Below are 20,696 nucleotides of genomic sequence, written 5' to 3' on the forward strand. Positions count from 1 at the left end.
GGCTACAACGACAGTCCGAACAATACTTCTACTCACAGGACTAAGTTGGCACGTGCAAGCATGTTCTACTAGCATCAAGTCACTTATGCAGCCAGCTGAGCTTCCATTTCAAGATGTGGTTATATATAATTGTAATATTTCAGACCAATTAGTAGATTACAGTCTAAGCTGAGCATGTGAATCTCAAAAAGAAACTAGCTGCAAAAATGCTGTTACAAGTAAGTAAGCTTTACCATATTTGCTGAACAGTTGTCCAGTTTTGGTGATGCTTGTTTTGAAAGTCGATGGTTTACGATAACAAACGTGTTTTGACAAGCAAATAAGGGTCCACCACATTGCAAATATCCTAGTTGTTTTTTTTGCCTTTTACCTTGTTCGGTCTGTTACCCCTGTTGTCCCTGCGCTCTTATTCATGTGAAACATTAATGCCAATAATTAATAAATAATCATCAAAGTTTTATTTCTGCTTTAGAGAAATGCCCAATTTAAATAGTTAATTTCAGTTAGCTAATGTGCTTAGCAAATGTGCCTGACCATGTTCTGTCACATTGGGAGTCGTATTCGGTACAAGCAAACAAACAGCAGGTCCAATATTTTTTCTAATATTTATTTTTCCATTACCTTTCAGTTTGGAAATACCTGCTACTGCAACTCAGTTCTTCAAGCACTTTATTTTTGTCGCCCATTTCGAGAAAAAGTTCTTGCATACAAAAGTCAACCAAGAAAGAAAGAAAATCTCCTCACGTGTTTAGCAGATCTCTTCCATAGCATAGCAACCCAGAAGAAAAAAGTTGGTGTCATACCACCTAAAAAGTTCATAACCCGATTGCGAAAAGAAAATGGTATTTATATTTCACACATTATCTTATTTTCTTTTGTTTAATTTTTGCATTGCTTCTGAAAAGCCTCGAATGAAAACAAAGTTAATGAGCAAATGCCATTGTGTTCAGTGCTTTATATCTGCCTGTCCGTACTGTTTCTCTGATTTAGTGGTTTTGAGCTTCTATTTGTCATATCACAATACTGGTACTTCAACATCACAGAAATGCGAAGAGATGCTGCTATGAGCCTGAAGGGGGATGCAGGGAGCCTTCTCGTTGGTCCTAGAACGTCGAGGAGGGAGGAGCCCCTCTGCCTCACGTTAGCATCTCTATGCAGACTGAAGCTTGAATGTGCCAATGCCATTTTACCAGTCCACTGGTCATTTCATATCATGAATACTACCCTTCTGTCGATCTTCTTGATTTCTCATACACTTTATTTCTGTCTCACTTCCCATCTCTCCTTGCGTTTCTCTTTCTCGCACTCTCTCTCATGCTCTCACTTGCTCCCGTCCATGTGTGATTTTTCAATTTGTCCTTCATCATAAATTTGTATTCTCTGTCTCTGTACTGAATCTCTGTTTGGCAGAATCTTGTGCAGTTCCCTTAGGGAGCACTGCAAAAAGATTAAGACTACAGGAGTAAGTAGTAAACCCAATTGGTAGCAGTCTGACCATTAGACAAGACCGGGTTAAAGCACACTATTTGTTAAGACAGAAGTGGGCGCTTAACCTAGATGGCACTCCAACAGTTTAGGTTAAAAAGGGAGAGAAAAGGCAGAGCATGAAGTAAAACAGTCCCCAACAGTTTTTAAGAGTTCAGAGCAAAGGGAAGAAAGGCAGGTTATACTGTAGAGCCAATGTTCATAGGCCAGGCCCACTGTAAGTGGAACAAGCAAAATGTGCCCAGGATCACACGGTTTAAAGTGCACTAAAAGTCTTTGCAGAGTGTCAAAAAGAAGTTGGAATAGTTCAAGAAACAAAGTTTAGCAGGTCTGGGGCCAACCCAGTATAGACGTCAAGGATTTAAGGGTCACCTTGAGCAATCTGTAGAAAGGGAGGCCAGGCAGGACACAGTACCTTAAATGGGAAGGAAGCTCCAGCGGGGGCAGTTGTTCTTGGCAGTGGTTGCAGTTCGTTGTTCCAGCCAGAGGAAGAGAGCAGCCGCGGAGTTCCCGATTAAAAGGTGCAGTCCTTTTATTTGCGGTCAAAAGTGGTGAGCTTGGCTATCCGGCCGACCAGGGTGCTTGGCACGGGCGATTCGACCAAGTAACGTCTTTGGAAGCGAAAAAGGGCGTACTGGTTGGTCCCACCAGCTCAAAGGGGAGAAGACTCTCCAGCAGAAGATCTTCTTTGTCGTTTGAAAAGTGGTGAGTTCGTTGGAGCAGGGCTTCACCGGTGGTGTCGTTGGGTTGCAGGTGGCTCAGCTTCTTCCTCGTCGGATTATTAGGTCCTGTGGCGACTTCTGAAGTTCCAGTCCCAAAGGCCCTGCTTTTATGCAGAAAAACACCCATTCATCAGCCTAGCTGTCAATCACACATGCTAAGTAGCGAGTCGGGTGGCTCACCACTGGGCCAATCAGAGTAGAGTGCAACTTGGGTTGCTGAGGCAACGCAGTCCAGGGTGCCTATTCCCCCCTCGACCCCTCCTATGGAACCCAGACAGAGTGGCACCACATGGAGGGCTTCTGTGGAGAAGCCTGCCAAAATAGTGGAACAAAGGGCTCAACCTTGGTCAGAGTCAGAGATGGACACAAATGCCATTTTGGAACCGAGTTCTGGCAAAAAGACCCAACCGGGGAATTAATATTAAATAAATAAACCGGCGGTATCTTTAATATTGTACCAAAAAGTGGTGCGTTTAAAATCAATGGGAAAATCCCATAGAGAATATTCCACGTGGTAACCACTGCCACCAGCCAGAAACTCGACAAGGGGGGACTGGAGAGTGCCCCCTTGAAAACAGACCCAGGGGGAAATGTATTAACCCCTTCCAGTACTTCCACAATATGATGGTTTGTACTGGTTCTGTTCACAATTTTGGACTAGTAAAGCCAATGGTGACTTTACATGCCCTGGGAGACAGTAGTCAGTCCCAGGGTATGGAGTCTATGTTTGGGGGTCACTATGACACCCCTGTGTTACTGCACTGAGGGTGCCGTGTAATATACATAGGAAAAAAGATGATGCCCTATGGAGTAAAAAGAGGTTACCCCATAGCCCATGAACACATACATAGTCAAAAGGACACCTCAAATCATGCCTAAGAGTGGGAGGAAAAGAGTCTCACTCTTAGCAGGAGAAAAAAACAAACCCCAAAAATCCAGCAAAGCTGCTAGGGGACTCACTAGGTTTGGGAAATTAGCCTTAAAAGAGAATTCTCCCTAACACACTCCTTCAGGGGTCAGAATTGAGATTTGATGAGCAGGAGCTAAAGGCAGTTCCTGGGAATAGGGCATCACCCGGTAGTCGGGAGCTACCAAGATTGAAATAAAAGGAGTTGGTACAAGGAGTTGGTACAAATCAGTCCACAAATCTGTATTGTGCATGAGATGCAGCCACTAAATTTCTATCCATGATGTATGTTCCACTCTGCTTTAAATGTCCCTTAGATGTGCTATCACCAAACCTAGTTAATATCACATATGTATGTTTGTTTGGCCAGTTAGCCTGGGATGCCGAAGATAGCTACTGGTAACTGATGGTTTCAAGCTGACCAGGCTCTCCTATGCCAGAAGCAGGAGATAATGTCTCCTTGCAATTTCGAACTCTGTCCTCTCGCAATTTTGAACTCTGTCCTCTCATCCACTTCTCTCTTATCTTCAAAATAATGCATAACCCGTTTTCTTTGTTACACCTTAAACTCTCTCCCTGCTTTTGTTCCATGCCATTTTCCCTCTCTCATGCTTGACTGTTTTGCTCCTCTCACATTCTGTCACTCTTTTCCCATATGTTTTCCCTCCCTTGTTTTTTGTTCTTTTGTCCATTCTCCTATGGTTTCCCTATTTCATTGTGATTTTTTTCTTCCTTTAGTTTCCTCAAATTATCTTTTTGTCTCCCTTGAGTTCTGTTTCATGGTTACAGTAACTCTTGGGTTATATGTATCTGGTGCAGTGACATTACCTGATGTGGGTGACAGTCTGGTGAGTGGGGTCAGAAATGGAAGATTATTGGGGATGGGAGGAGGGTCTCTGTGTCTGAGTGATGCTGAGAATCTACCACAAATCAGGACCACTGCTAGGTGCAAAGAGGTGCAGCAGGGACAACCTGTTGGCTCCCTCATCAGAGAGAGCAGAACAAGTACTTTGTATTTTAACAATCAGTGACAGGCAGCATCAACACAAGTACAGAGGTAGGGAAGGGAAGCAAGAGTTAGGCGGCGGAGTTAGGAGTACTGAAGGAGACTCTGTGCTGCGTTCCTGTTACGTTTGTTGGCTGTGTGCCTTTAACCGAACTCATTCCTGCTTTTCTACAAAATCCACGTCGGGCAGGAAGCACCACCGCGAGAGTTAAGCGCTGGAGTTGGGAGTTTGGAAGGAGTTGTTGGTGTCATGTCTATCTCTGGCCCTAGGACTCGAAATCATTGAAGGAAGCGGCTCCTTTCTGAAGACCCCATTGCTGACCAGCTGTCAACGGAATCTGCAAGCCGCCTGGATAAAAGCGGAAGAATCTGAAAAACTGTTGATTGCATTAGCGAAGGAGAGATGGTGTCCAACGAACAGGTGAGTGTGATTCCATCTATGCCCTCCGCTTTTCCCGTCTATACCGCTCACCCTATCTATCACGATACAACTATATTGAATGATGAGTCTTGGGGCTTTAGTTTGAACATACAACAGGAGCCAGATTCACTGATCAGTCTTTGTTGCACGGATAACTTTGGTGTAGATAACGCCTCCTATCGACAGCCCCCTGCAGTCGCTGAGGTGGAATATTCCATCGCCGCAAAGTGATAGATAACAATGCAGCCACTACACACATTCCTCCTGACATCATGCCCTACGTGATCCTATCCTTTACACATGTTGAGGGAGTAGCCTCTCCAACAAACACTCAGGGTGAATTTAAACAATTAATGCCGACTCTATCCCCCTTGCCACCGGTGTGTGTTTCACCCACATTGAGTATGGATGAACGATTGCCACAACAACAATTTAATGAAGAAATTAACAAATCAAGACAGAAAGCGGCTTGCCTCTCATCAGATATAATTGAAATCAAAGCACTGATGAACAGTAGGGAAAAAAGAAAGTCAACATTTGGTAGCCCTATTCGTAAGATTTCAACAAATACTCTGATATGGACGGCATCATCGATCCTACCTCCCCAAGAGCAATTCTTTGACATGGCAGGCTTTGATTTGAGCCTCTCAGTGACATCCTTTCATAGAATTGTAGCCCCCTCTAGGTTGTTGCAAATCATTGCGGCCAATACGCCCAGCATTGCTGAGGAGCCTGATATTGGGAGGACACCTACACACGCAATGTCAGACAAAAAGACTGTCTTCGCCTTCTACAAATGATATTGTACTACCTCCATTGAAGAGGCCCAATAACGCTGAAGGAACACGAAAAGCGGTGTCTAACACGACCATAGAGACTGACCATGGAACTCTGAGTCCTCCGCATTTGCCGACGACAATGACAGAATACTCTCATGGCGACGCGGACAGTCTCTCTCAAACCGTTCCTTAAACTGAGACCTATAATGATGCCATGAAAGACCAAGTGACGCTCCTAGCTCTAATACACATCAAAAAATCAATTTGGAAGCGTAAAAGTCCAATCTCGATTGGACTTAGAATCAGAGCCGTCTGCGATTGGGCAATCAAGGCTTTTTGACCTGGCCAGAGGTGAACAAACAGAAAAATCCAACTTGATGATGGCCCTCATGGAAACTATGAAAGCTTTGAGACAAGATAATTCTGTTATGAGACATCAGATGATCCCTACTACGACTACGCTTGATATGAACCGAGAGATATCCTTAGAAGGTTGGCAAAATACCAAAACAAAGACTAATATGCAAACAATTGCAGATGTTGACGCCGAACAGCCAACTCCCAACAAAACTAATACAGGATTAGAGTCGACAGCCCTTAATTGTTCAAAGTCCTTTGGCTCCACCAACCATCATAATTCTACACAAATCTCACATTCGGAGATGAAATTGCTTGACCATCTGAACGACAAGACATCTTAAACAATAACTGCACTGCCAGGCCAGAATAAGAATACATCAGGCCCGCAAGTTGCGGCAAACTTGAATAGCCCTACATGTGGACAGACTATTGATGTTAGGCTGCCTGTTCTAGATGAACCATAGAAAACGACAAATGGATTGGGTCAGACTGCACTTAATATCAAAGGAAATCCTCTCTAAAATTCGAGCACATCGTGATGCATTTTTGCCTCTTGGATTTGATTTTTTATTAAAAGTTTTTATTAGAACCAAACAACCAACAACCAGCATTCAGTAAAGCTTATGACGTTTCATTTAAACACGTTTGACAACCTAAAAACACTACACTCCCAATCCCACCCCCCCCCCTATGAGCCTGCGTGTTCCTCACTTTCAGTGTCTGCTCCGTGCGGTTGGGCATCGCTGCCCTCAGATTCAGCTGGATCCGACACTGCTCCAAACAATTCAGCTATCAATAGTTTCCACGCCATGAGGGAACCCATTTCCTCATCCCCAGTATGACTACTAGCCTCTTGCCACACCACCGTTTCAGCCTCCGCCCATTTTTGTAGGTCCCTCCACCAGACTTCCACTCGTGGCCCGTGACACCCCTTCCATCCCATGGCAATCCTTCGTTTCGCAAGTACGTATGCCAAGTCTTTCAATTTCTCTACATGTCTAAGTTTCTTCGCTCTGGGATACCCTCCCAACAAGCAGGCCCAGGCCGAGTCTACCTGGAGCGTGATCCCCTTTGCCGCTAACCTCTGCGCCACTTCGCCCCAGTAGCTTCCAATTACCGGGCACGCCCAGAACATGTGTATCATGTCAGCGCTCTCATCGTCGCACTTAGGGCACGCCTGGCGCCCAACGTTTCGGAACTTCGATATTCTGAGCGGGGTCATGTATGCCCTGTGCGTAACATATAGCTGTATTTGTTTAAACCTGGCATTTCTCGACACCTTCTTATGGTATCCCAAAGCCCTTTGCCACATCCCATCTTCAATCGGGGCTCCCATTTCTGTTTCCCATTCTAATCTCAAGTGCCCCAAGTCCTTCCCCACCTTGGTCATCATCATCTCATACAGCCTTGAGACCTCGTGCCCACCCTCCGATATATCATAAATTACCCCGGCCGTAGCATCTGGTTCCTCCGCTAACGACGTTTCAGGCCACATACTACGAATCTTCTGCACTAGTACATGATAGGTGACATATTGGCCCACGTGTAGTCCCGTCTCCCCCCCCCCGAGTCCTTCAAAGGTCGTGATAGTCCCGTCTCGCCACATGTCTCCTAGCGTAACCAGTCCCACTGATTCCCAGTAGGTCCTAATAATCACTCTCAGCTGCCTGTCCCCCTCCACCAGTGCGACCAACGGTATCTGCAGAACACACGGGAAAGGGTCCCCATCATCCGACAGGCTCGCCGCCACATGTTCCGCCCCAGCAACAGCATTCTAGGGCGCTCCTTCAATTCCGAGCTAGCCACCCAGATAATTTCCCGCAAATAAAAAGGAGTACAGTTCCTCCCAAATAATTTGTGCTCAGGGGTCACGTCATCTGAGAGCCACTTAGCCACGTATTGCAGTTGGGCCGCAACATAGTAAACCTCAAAATTAGGCAGTTTAATGCCGCCTTTCTCGTAGAAGTTCTGCAACTTCCATAACGCAACTCTATTCCGGGTGCCGTGCCACAAAAAGTCCCTGCACATACCATTCAGCTTAACAAAAAACTTCTTAGGTATCATGTATGGGATATTGTTAAAATAATGCAACAGCCTAGGTAAAACCACCATCTTAAGCATAGCACCTCGGCCCATCATCGCCAGAGGCAACCTCTCCCAGAACCTCATGCATTTCCCGATTTTCCCAATGGCTATTTCCGTGTTGCGCCTATGTTCCTCCTCTACCGTGTGATACACATCTATTCCCAAGTAGCGAAAAGAGCTCACCGCCCACGGGACCTGCAACACCGGCAACCCTTCTGCCTGAATTCCCACATAGCTACCCAGCGGGAACATACTAGATTTCTGGGGGTTCACCGCTATACCGGACAGCCTGGCATACCTCTCCATTACCTCCAGAACATATTGAAGATTTTCCTCCGGGTATTTCAGATATAGTAACATATCATCTGCATACAAGGATATAAGATGTCGTTCCCCTCCCACCTCTATACCGATTGGGTCATATTGTTGCCTAAGATAGATTGCTAAGGGCTCCAGGGCTAAAATATAAAGCATCGGGGACCAGGGACACCCCTGTCTAGTGCCGCTGCCCAGCTGCCACCTTTCGGACACCACCGAACCCGTTCGAACTCTAGCCAGCGGTTCATTGTATAGTATCTTAGCCCATCTGATATAGCCTGGCCCCACTCCATATCCTGCTAGGGCCGCCAGCAACCATGGCCACTTAACTGAGTCGAACGCCTTAACTGCGTCCAGTGCCACAATCGCCATTTCGCCCTCGTTATTGCACCCCCATTCGACCACTCGATGGAGCCGTCTGTGATTGTGGGTGATGTTCCTGCTCGGGACATAGCCCGTCTGGTCTGGGTGAATTAGCTTGCCAATTACTTTTCGCATTCTGTTGGCCAGGACGGCCGTCAGTATCTTACTGTCCTGGTTCAACATCGACAAGGGCCTGTAGGAGCCACAATCGTGTCCCGATTTATTGGGCTTGGGGAGCGGTATTATAATCGCCTCCCTAAGTGATTCTGGCAGCCGTCCCACCTCCAACGCCTCGTTGAGCATTTCCAGCATGGGGGGGAGCACCTCCTCCCCATACACCTTATAGAATTCGCTAGGGAACCCGTCTGCGCCTGGGGCCTTGCTAGTGGGTAACTGCCTTACGACCCCCTTAAGTTCCTCCAAAGTAATCGGTGCATCCAGCTCTTCTCTCTCTTCGTCGCTAACTTGGGGCAGGCCAATATCTTCCAGTACCTCATTTATCTCCTCATTGCTACCCCCCTCTGCGTCCTCATACAGCACCTTGTAATATTCGGCAAATGCCCTATTAACACCTTCTTGGGTGTCCACCGTGACGCCCTCTGCGTTGGTCACAGTCCGAATCAAAGATCTAGGGGTCTCGCTCTTGTACAACCACGCTAGGAGCCGGCCCGTTTTATCTCCCCCCTGCATGCTGCCTCTCTACATACTTTTTGTAATTAAGGTTACAAAGCCTATCCCAGTATTCCGCGCACTGCCGCTGCAATCTGAGCACTACTTCTGTATCAGCCACGCCCCCTCCCAACTCTCTCTCCAGCTCTATTTCGGCTTTATGCAGGTCAGCTAGAACTCCACCCATCAGTCCCTTCGACTTCGCAATGGCAGCCCCCCCGCATCACAACCTTGAAAGCCTCCCATAAAGTACCCGCAGACTTTACGCTCCCAGTATTCACCTCGAAATAGGCAACAATCTCCTCTCTCATGTCCTCTCTGAAAACTGGGTCCTTAAGCGCCTCCGCTCGGAGGCGCCATGTCGGTATTCGCGCCCTGGGGGGGCAATACTGCCACCCCAGGACCAAAGGCGAGTGATCCGATAGGACTCTCGCTTTATAATCTATATGGGTGCTCTCAGTGGCTACGTCGGGAGTGGCAAAGATGTAATCAAGCCTCGTGTGCAGCTGATGCGGGGCCGAGTAGTGCGAGTATTGCCTCTCACCGGGGTGTCTCGTTCTCCAAACGTCTACCAGGCCAAAGTCATCCAGCAGCGCCTGCAATACTTTAGCCGCCGGGTTGGGCCTGTCCGTCCTATCATCCGACCTATCTACCCTAGGGTCCAATACACAATTAAAATCCCCCCCCCCAGATCATCGCACCGCCCATACACTCACTCAATTTGGTACACAGCGTCCTAAAGTATGCCGCCGTATTTTGGTTAGGGGCATATGTATTAACAATGCACACCTCTTTGTTCTCTATCAGCCCCCTCAACATAACCAACCTCCCGTCCTCGTCCACCTTTTCTTCCATAAGCTTAAATGGAACATGCGGAGCCACCCATACCAAAACCCCCCTTGCATAGGCAGAGTACGATGCCCCCACCACAGTTCCTCTCCATTTCCTCCCAACGAGCTCCACTTTCTCCCGCGTCAGGTGCGTCTCCTGTAGCAGGGCGACGTCTATCTTATGTCGCTTCAAATATAGCATGACCTTATTTCGCTTCAAATAACTGTTGAGCCCTCTCACATTCCAAGTTAATATCTTAAGGTCCCCCATGATTCATCGGTAATTTCCCCTTCCCCCTTCTAGTCAGCCCCTCCTCCCACACCAAACAGACTCCTGGTTTTAATTCTTCCCAAAGGCTCATATTTAAACTTGAACGCCCAAAACTCCCCATCCCCTCCCTTAACCCAAAAATACCAAACCACTGCACACAACCCCCCTCCTCCTCCCACCCCACCTCACCCCAAAAAGTGCCCAGCTCCATCCCTGGATCTCAGGCTCCCCCGCGTTTGGACCTCCCCTGGAACCCCAGGTCAAGACCCCAGCGGGGTGTCACCACACTATTGGTGACCTAACTAATCTCTAAATGGGGGTGTGCAGAGTAGCTCTGCCAGGCTCTTAATAAAGCAGCAATCACAGTGCTCAGTCTCATCATCTACTGCCTCAATTTCTGCCGGCCTGCCGGGCCACATCACTGACTATAATCTAGTCCCATAGTTCCATGCTGCCCTCAGTGCAGGCGCGCCCGCTGCCGGTTACTTATCTGCGCCATCTCCTCCTTTCGCCTGGACGTCCGATTCCTGCGGGCTTCCTACCATATCAAGCCATCCCATGGCATCATCCGGGGAATCAAAAAATAAAGTTCTGTTTTTGTAAAAGACTTTCAATTTCGCCGGGTAAAGCAACATATATTTATGGCCCGCCTCCCGCAATCTCCTCTTGACCGCTCCAAAATTCATCCGACTTCGCTGCACCATCAGGGTATAGTCCGGGTAAGCCGTTATGTTCGCCGCTCCTCTCTGGATTGTCCCTCCCTTGCGGAAGTGCTCCAGTATCCTTTCCCTGTCTCGATAGTTTAGGATCTTGGCAATCACTGGCCTAGGCGGGTTACCTGGCGGCGGCTTCCTCATCAGAACTCTGTGTGCCCTCTCGACCGCGAACCCTTGAGACAGCACCCCTCCAGGTATTTCCTGCAGCAACATGGATTCGATGAACTCTGTGGGGTTGTGCCCTTCTGCACCCTCAGGTATACCCACAATGCGAATGTTATTTCTCCGGGCGCGTCCTTCTGCTTCCTCCGCCCTGCTCTCCAAATTACCCACCCGCTGCACCAGGGCGTGTAGTTCCGACTTGTGCGATGCACAATCCGCTGTGTTTGGGCCCACCTCTTTCTCTAGGTTATCCGTACGTTCCGCCAGGGCCCGGACGTCCTGCCGCAGAAGGTTCACCTCTTCCAGCACCTCTCCTACCTTGCGGTCCAATGCTGTCTTCAGTTCAGTCACAGCCAGTTCCAGCTTCGTCTCCCAGGCCAACTTAAGGTCCGCGATCGCCGCCAGGACCTCCTGGTTCGCACTCGTGCCCGCGATGCCACACACGGGGGGCATGTCTTTACCCCTGGCCCCCTCAGGACCCGGCGGGGTCCTGGCATATTCATCCAGCGTAGGCTGCTTCGCCTTTGTTCTTGGAGGCTTATTTGACATGGCGCTGCCACTGAAAGACATAGGCAGCCTTGCCACTTGTGGACCACAGTTCCAACAGGTGTAACTCGCTACAGTTTCCCGTGTTTTAGGGGGGGCACCTTAGAGAAATTCCGGGCTCCGCTCCCAATCACAGCAGAGGGTTATGCGCTCCCGCTTGATCGCAAGAGCTCCCTCTGCCGTTCCTTTATGCTTCCCCGAGGGTGTCCCTTAGCCCGTGTTTATGCCCCTGATGGGTAACTGTCCCGCTTGTGTGCCCCCGTGTCGAGCGTCAGGCCACCCGCATGGGCCCCGCCACCACCATTCCGTCCAGGGGTCCGCCCCATACACGGTGCACCCTACAGTTGACTCATAGCCCTATGGCTATGTGGGTGGGCTGCTCATTCAATAGGCACTTCGTGGTGCCCCCAGGGTCCACCCCAGCGGATAGCCCATGTGTGTGCCAAGAGGTATTGCGGCACAGGGCAAAATGGTGTCAATTGGCTGCTTCCACCTTGCTTGTGCGGGCGTTCAGTGCCCAATTGCCATCCCGCTGTAGTCTTATCAATGTGCTTTTCAATGTTTTTTTTTTTTTTTTTTTTGATTAATGTCACAGGAGACCGGGGCGCAGTACTCTGAGGCTTCTCACCCAGTTTGTTCCCCCTGAAGTGTCACGGGAGACCGGGGCGCCTCTTTAAGGATTCTTGCACTCCGCTCTCTCAGAAGTGTCCCAGGAGAATAGCGAGCGGGCGCCTCGGTCTCGGCTCCAGCCCTTGGCAGTCCTCTCGGGGCCGCCTCTCCTCCTCGCACTCCAGTAGCCGCGGGCCTCTCCTCCTCGCACTCCAGTAGCCGCGGGGGTTCCTGCCGTCGGGCCGCGGGGATCGCTTTGTTCTCCCGGCTCCCGCGCGGTCCTAGCGCCCGCAGCCTCTCCGTGTCTCTCTGCTCGCGGGGGTGTTCCTCGCTGTCCCAGGCAACGGGCAGCTCCCAGCACACTCCGGCGACAGTCCGGGGCTCCCTCACAGCTCCACAGGCACTTCAGTCCGTCTCACGGACACGCCGCCGACGCTTCGGCGGTGACTTCTTCTCCGCCACGGCGGGCTGCCATCTTGTGTTTCTCGTCCCCCGTGTCCACCATACTCCGCGCGCCTCCGGCAGCTTCCTCCTAGTGTCACGCCCGCTCACCACGAGCACCGAGTGATCCCAGCATGTTCACGGGCATATACCAATGTTTCTGTGTCCGCCAGTCCAGTGCAACTGCACTTTATTCCAGGATCATTGTAGGATCGCCACGAGCCCGACAAGAAGCACGTCCGCTCACATGGCTTCGTAGCCACGCCCCCCTCGGATTTGATATAGCCACAACTTCCCCCCAATTAAGAACAAAAGAGGCAAATCATGAACACCGGAAAAACACGTTAATCAATCCTGACACCCGAGACAGAAATATTCAAAGAGCAATAAATCAACGAAACCTGGAAAGATCAAACAATCGATTGATAACTAGCCCCACGACTTCTCGACTGCGAGTACAGCGTCATTGGCAACTACCAACAAGCGCTTCAGTGCCATGGAAACTGTGTTCTTGGAACACAAGATTTGGACACTTGTTCGATGAAGACAACTCAGCACCTAATATATAATATGCCTTCAGGAGAAATGCTCACAGCGTCTTTGCGATGGCTACACTGTTCTCTTAAATCCAGCCATAGCCCAAACAGTAGGACACCCCTCAGCAGGGGAATACATTGCAATCTATAATGTATATTGGAACCCCGTGGGAGTGAATGATGGCGTCTTTATTGACACTGTCATCCAAGCCATCGATGACCTAAATGACTGCTATCGTAGAATCAATTTCATCAAATGTGGAGATTTAAACTTACATCTGTTCAAAATGCCAGGAGTTCCAATTGTGGATCGAGATCTTCCTCAGAAGGCGATTGCATGGCAAAAAGAGCTGAAGGCGCATCTCTTCTTTTTACTAAATGGACAGATAAAAGGTGATATACCCCCTATTCCGACCTGGCATGGGAGTAAGACACAGGCATACTTGGATTACATCTTTGTCTCAGCAGCCTTATTACCTGATTTGGACAATATGCAAATAAACAACACTACAAAAAAGTGATGATATATTATCTAATTCCTGGAAACTACCTCAAGAGAGAAGACCTCTGATAAATCTGCCACCTTGCGACTATACAATGGCCTCACTAGACTTCGAATAGGAATAGACTCCAGAGGTGCCCAGTGTATTTCATCTAACTTTCTTAGCAGTGCAGCATCGGGCCAAGAACAACTGAATTATGATTGGATACTCGCTCCTTTCAGACGAGTAAGAAAGATCTCTCTAATTATGGATGTCAATTATGATCACGTATCCCATCGCGATCTGGTTGAAAAAAGGAAGCAGAAACGTAAAGACCTCAGGAAAATACTCTTTCAACCCCTAGATCAGCGTGCGAATGAGCGAAAGAAAATCAAGCCGAGATACAGAAACTGGCTATTGATGTCCAAAGCTGCCCGGTAGCAACATGATGCAGAATCAATCCTATCAGCTTTGTCAAATCGTACATCGTCTGCATTATGGTCTTTGCTGAACGGGAAATCAAACAAAGCAATGTATCAAATTTCTGAAGTCCCTGAAAAAACATGGGAGAACCATTTCTCCACAAAGCCCGACCTAGGAAAAACAAAGCGAAACACTTCCCCTTTAGATAACTATTGAATCTTCTAAGGGGCAGCCGACGACCCAAAGATGGAGCCTTATGTGTGATAGAGAGACGATCCTCATGCAAATCAAGCATCTGAACGTCTCCCGTGCCCCTGATGGCTTATCGAACTACCACCTTAAAATTAACCCAGAAGCATGGGCGGAGTTCTGTCAAGCTATTTTCAAAGCGATCTGTTTCCAAAAACTAGTGCCGGACACATGGAAAACTGCGATCCTAATCCCCATATACAAACAAGGGGACAGATCCCTACCTTCGAACTATAGGCCCACAGCCTTATAAGATCTGCTGGGGAAGCTCTTTGCAGGAATGCGGCTTAAAAATCTAATGAAATGAAAGCCTTGCAACGAGGAGACCCCAAACAAACAGGATTTGTCAAGAGGGTGGCCACAAATGTCAGTATGTTGATCTTGAATCTCCTGAAGCTTGAGGCTATAAAGACAAAGACTAATAGTCATGTAATTTTCATAGACCTAAAACAGGCCTTTGAGTCCGTTGATTGAGATATCCTATGGGACAAACTACAACAATGGGATTGCCCCGCAGATACATTTTCAGCTATTAAAACACTATATTCCAACACGTCAGTGAGCGTGTCTGTCGGCGAAAGGGCTAGTAACTAAGAAAATAGACACAGCGAGAGGATTGAAACAAGGCTGTCTCCTCGCAGCAACACTTTTCACCCTCTGTATATCGGACATTGCAACATCACAAGAAGAGATCCATGCCTTTCCGCCCTACTTGAACGGCACCCCTGCACGATGGCTGATCTATGCGGATTATTTGGTCCTGCTGGACAAAACCCAGATTGGTCTACATAGACGGCTGAATGGATCAGCGACCTATGTGGAATCCAAATACCGGACTATTAACTTCGATAAATTACAGGTATAACCTTCTCTACCATGCATGGTTGCAAACGGAAAAAGCTTTCAGTGTACCTACAATCGACTCGATTCACCCAGGTCGAGACATATAAATACTTATCTATTTACCTCAACTCAAGTATCTGTGAACGAAACGGGGAGAAGATTCTCTGAGCTAAAATGTTATAGTTAGCTTGTCGTGGATTAATTCGACACAAAAAATTCGGCAAATTCTCCATGCAACCATTACAAATCTTTTAAAGACCAAAAGTGATTCCCATTTTATGCTACAGAGCAGAAACCTTCCTGAACCTATCTTATCACATCTGGGATAGATTGGAAGGCCTATTCTGGGGAAAATTGCTGGCCCTATCAAGCTTGTTTCCAATAGCCACGATATGTTTTGAAATGCGTCTACAATCAATACATTCACAAGTTTTATGGAAATCTTTGGACTTCTACCGGAAAACAATAGTGGATGATGACACTCCTGCTTATTGACATTTTGAGGACACATCTATCTACCTCAAATAATTACATGTTGAACAAATGGAAGACCATCTGTATAGGATGGATTCATGAACTGGAAACCTCATCCGATACACTGCAACAAAATCCACTGGCAGTAAAGAAAGAAATCCAAAATGAATATTGGATACAGACCAGAATCAGAAATCACTTTACCAGTTGTACATCAATTGGCCGTTTGAAGCCCGAAAGCTGAACCAACTTCCTCCATATCTTCATCTCTTCCCCTCTGCAAAATTATGTGATCTGTTCCTACGGCTAAGGCTCACCTTACTACCTACACGTGAAGTCTTGCCCCAAATTAAACAATTGGGAGGCTTACCAAACACCTGCCATTTTTGCCATAACAACTTACAAGTGGAAACATTACACCACGTGGTGATGAAATGTGAGGCCTTAACTGAGATAAGACACAAATACACAGAGCGTCTATCTTGAATCAGCGATGCGCTCACTCCTGAGGAGCGATGGAACTCTATATTGCTGGGCAAAGAAAAAACAGTGGTTTTTGCAGTTTCGCAGTTCTGGATTGACCTTTCGAAATTCTGAGGCCTTGTAGAGATCAGGTGGAGTATTGTGATACCATTGTTGTGCTTGCATGCTAATCTATTGCTATTCCTTTCCTTCTTGAATTTCTGCTTTCTCTTTTCTTTTATGTGAATGATGATCAAAATGAAAAAGTGTGTAATAAACTAAATTCATTAAATTAAAAAGAAATTAAAAAAAGAGAAGGGAAGCCTGTCCTGTCCACATCCATCTACTTGCCCATGAATAAGCCAAAGACTTAACTGCACAGCCATTTTTGGAAGTCCCTCATCAAACATAAATGTGCATCATGTAGAGAATCTTAACCTTCTTAAATTCACCACAATATTTCACAAAGTAGCATTTCTAATGGATTTTGTCCTCCCACAGATTTGTCATTTTACATATATCCATATCCTGCTTTGACAGCAGAGGACGATGTGCAGCATCTAGTCAATGTCCCTTGGCGGTTACCATGCTCGCACCCGTATGATAATATAAATAGCACGCACTGTGCCTGTTGCCTCATTTCCTTTTTCCCCCGCATGCAGAGCACGCGCTCTGAACGGTTGGTCTCGCCTCAGAGAAACACTCAACTTTTTGTTTTAAGTAAATCTTCCCAATGTCTACAGAGACAGACTTCAAGAGATGTGGGAAACAAAAGGGGTGATGACTGGAAGGTTTAGCATTAATCCTAACCTCTGGCCTTGCTCTGGGCAACCCTCCAGATCATCATTCTTCGCCTATCAATCCATTACAAAAGGGGAATAGATTTGCGGACTATGATTCGAAGATGTCGATCACTGATCCGCGCAGGATTTCTCTCTGGTGCCTCGACGAAGAACATGAGCTCGTTGGTGCGGCTCCTGGAGATAAACCCCAGTAAGGCCCAAGAAACGATCTTGACATTCCTAATGGTCAAGATCCAGTAGAAATTCTTGTCATTCTTCCTCTTTGTTGTCTAAGTCGTCAAAGGAACTATGCCTCATTCCTTGTCCTCTGACTCCTCGCCCAAAAAGCGTCGGGTGCGTTTTCCCGATAAGATCACTTCTGCGGCCGAGTAGGAAAAGTTCTGAGTAAAGAAGATGGATGTCTTTTTGAAGGTGGGCCCATCCTGACCCCTTGAAAGAGCCGAAAAAAAGGCTGTTGAACCTACTGCGTCTTCCAAAACCAGCAGGCAATCCAGCAAGGCTTCGACCTGTGCACCTGAAGAGCCCTAGTCTGAAGACCTTAGGAATGTTGTCTCGCGTAGCGTAGAGACTTCAATCGAGCCAAAAAGCTTCAGTGACTTCCTGCTCGAAAGAGTTGGTCGACTGGGCCTTTGACGTCCACCTCAAAGACAATTTAAAATTTCAAATGAAAATACGATTTCTCAAGATCATTTGGGTCCATCTTCAAGGAAGATGAGGTTATACCCTTTGGGTATGAAAGTTTTGGCACTCTGTGTTCCAGAAGAGTTGATATCGGACCAATCCCAGCTTGAGCACCTAGCTACATGTCTGAAAGAAGCCAGTGGTCTGAATACCTCTCTTGAGTTGGATTTTGACACACCAGACATGCACTTTAACCCTAATGCGGCCTATAGAACGGTCTTGAATAAGGTGATTGAGTATTTGGGTTGGGGACGTCCTGCTAAAGGACTATTACCCATGATGACTTTACTGACATTATGGATAGAGGTCCTCTTAAGGAGCCTGTGCTGCCCTTCCACACAGCACTTGGTAATTTGTCAAAAACCCAACACCACTCCCGCTGTTAAGAAGGATTTGGTGAAAAAGTAGACTTTCCTCTATAGACCCTACTTCCATCTTCAAGGCCGCAGCTTATCCGACCATCCCATCAGATGGGAACTATAAGAAATATGATGCACTAACTAAGAGGGTATTCTCTGTGGGAAGCATGTCGTCGAAAATCATCAATGCATCTTGTGCTTTGATGAAATACATGTACACACATTGGAATGTCATTTCCCAGACAACAGAACACATTCCCAAAGGGGAGGGGAGAGCTGGTTTTAACAACCTCATCAGCGATGGTAAGGAGGCTTCCTACCAGTCCCTTCAGTTGGGCCTTAATGTGTCAGACTGCATCGGCCGGTGTATGGGCATGAGTGTGGTTATAAGGAGATTTCATGGTTACGCAAGTCTGGGTTTGCCCCTGACGTCCAATGAAAACTCATGGACATGCACTTCAATGGGTTCAACCTTTTTGGACCAAAGGCAGATGATAGCTTGGAAAAGCTGTAAGCTTGCTTTGAAATCTTTAGGGGCAGCCATTGTCACCCTAAACATCACCCTGCCTTCGCAGGCTCGGACAGGGCGTTCATTTCGCTACTACTCTTGGCCAAATGGAAAGCGGTCAGGCTACCCAAAGTGGACAGTTCTCGCTTGCCCCAGAGGCTGTGGAGGAAAAACTGCCCAGGCAGCCACCTCCTCACTGCCCTCTGCCGCAACCACAGCCCCAAAACCTCCCTGAGCACTTTGCTCACAGGACCCCCCGTGGGATGCGGGCTGACCCAGCATCTGCAAGAATGGCATTGCATTAGTTTGCATGGGCACTACAGACATTGGCTCAAGGGTACTGTTTGCCATTTTTACAAAGGACCCCAGGTTATCCCCGAGCAAGCGGTCTCTTCGGGAACCAGATCCGCTCCTTCACGAGATTCTTTCCCTGTTGGAGAACGGTGCCGTGGAAAGGGTACCTGTGGTGGAACAATACCAGGGTTAGTACTCCACCTATTTTCTGGTTCCCAGGTCCTCCAGGCTCTTCCGCTCCAGGATTGGAGAGTCACTCGATCTTCTGGATGCTTACTTTCATGTACCTATATATCCCAAGCACAGAAAGTACTTGAGGTTTGCCATTGACAGGTCTCACTATCAGTTTAGAGTACTGCCTTTCGCGCTCACCTGCGCTACAAGGGTCTTCACCAATTTGCTAATGAATCTAAGTATGGAAGGGATTTGCATCTTTCCCTACCTAGACGATTATCTGATTAGAGCTCGTATTCCCAAACAATCTCTGGAACATCTCAACAGCACTTGCAACTCTCGCCACAAACTGGGCTTCTCCTTCAGCTTCAAGAAGTCCTAGGTGATATCTTCTCAAAGCTGCAATACATTGGAGGGGGTCATGGACTCTTCCTCTGGGAAGGCTACGCCTCCCAACTTGAAGGCTCCACCTATCTTGCAGATGGTACCACGATTTCAGAAGAACGCCCAACATCTGACGGCATTCGACTTTGAGGTTGCTGTACCTCATGGCATCCTGCTTTATGCCGGGGCCAGAAGCAGTCTATAGATGAGGTCTCTGATCCCAATGGTCACAATTCACAGGCAGGATGACGGCCCTTCAGGTCCCGCGCAAGGTCATACAAGATCCCCTGTGGTGTGCCGCGAGGAGAATATGATGATGGGGGAACCTTTTTGGCTACCCTGGCCAGAGGTAACAGTAGTCACTAATTCTTCCCTCACGGGATGGGGGGGGATCTCACATGAGCCATCGCGTGATCGGTGAACTCTGGTCCCCATCAGAATCAAGACTACACAAACCTGTTAGAGCTGAGGGCGATCAGACTGGCGCAGAAGCCTTTTTACCTTCCAAACAGGGGAAGAAAGTCCTGATAATGATGGACAACACAGTGGCCGGGCATTACCTCAACAAAAGAGGTGGTGTAGGGTCACTGTCGCTGTGCAGGAAGGCAATGCAGCTCTGGTTTTGGGCACTGCAAAACAGGATAGCTCTATTGGCTGTTCACCTAGCCGGAGAAGAGAATACGACGGCAGACGCTCTGAGTAGGCAGAGAGTGATCCCCCATGAGTGGGAGTTAGTTTATGAAGTCCTTCTAGAGATCTTCTCACTTTGGGGAACCCCCTCAAGTGGCTCTGTTTGCATCCAGTATCAACAGGAAGTGCGACCTGTTCTGCTCCAGCAAATCTCTCAGAAAGGATCTCTGAGAGACGTGTTCATTGTGGACTTGTATTTTCCACTCCTGTATGCATTCCCACCAGTCCCAGTCATTCCTCATGTCATCAGGAGGTTGAGGAAGTTTAGAAAGTCCATGATCCTGATTGCTGTTGGAATACATTTTGCAACTTCTGTAGAGCTAAAGAGATTGATCCTTTCACTTGCAAAACACCTGCAGTGCTTTGTTTTTTGCTGCACCTAGCCCATCGGATTTGTAGGTGGCAACCTTCAAGGGATACCTGATGGCGTTATCCATTTTTAAACGCACGCCAGAGCAAGGCTCTTACTTTAAGATGCCAATTGTCATTCAATTCCTCAAAGGACTGACAAATGCCTTCCCACCGGTCCCTTTTCTGGTCCCATCCTCGGATTTGGACCTGGTGCTAACCTTTGTAATAGGAGCTCCATTTGAACTTCTCCATTCTTGTCCTCTAAGGTTATTAACCTTGGAAACTGTTTTTAG

General features: G+C 47.7%; 1 protein-coding gene across 1 annotated transcript in view; it reads left to right on the top strand.

Annotated features, from left to right (window-relative positions):
- USP12 (ubiquitin specific peptidase 12) overlaps positions 1-20,696 on the top strand; it is a 739,696-nt gene that overhangs the window by 274,274 nt on the left and 444,726 nt on the right. Inside the window, exon 3 of the mRNA XM_069639238.1 lies at positions 629-842. Coding sequence (XP_069495339.1) covers positions 629-842 — 214 coding nt within the window. The remainder of the gene's footprint in view (positions 1-628; positions 843-20,696) is intronic.

The sequence above is a fragment of the Ambystoma mexicanum genome, chromosome 7q (assembly GCF_040938575.1).
Source record: "Ambystoma mexicanum isolate Mex_15411 chromosome 7q, UKY_AmexF1_1, whole genome shotgun sequence".
NCBI classification, from domain to species: domain Eukaryota; kingdom Metazoa; phylum Chordata; class Amphibia; order Caudata; family Ambystomatidae; genus Ambystoma; species Ambystoma mexicanum.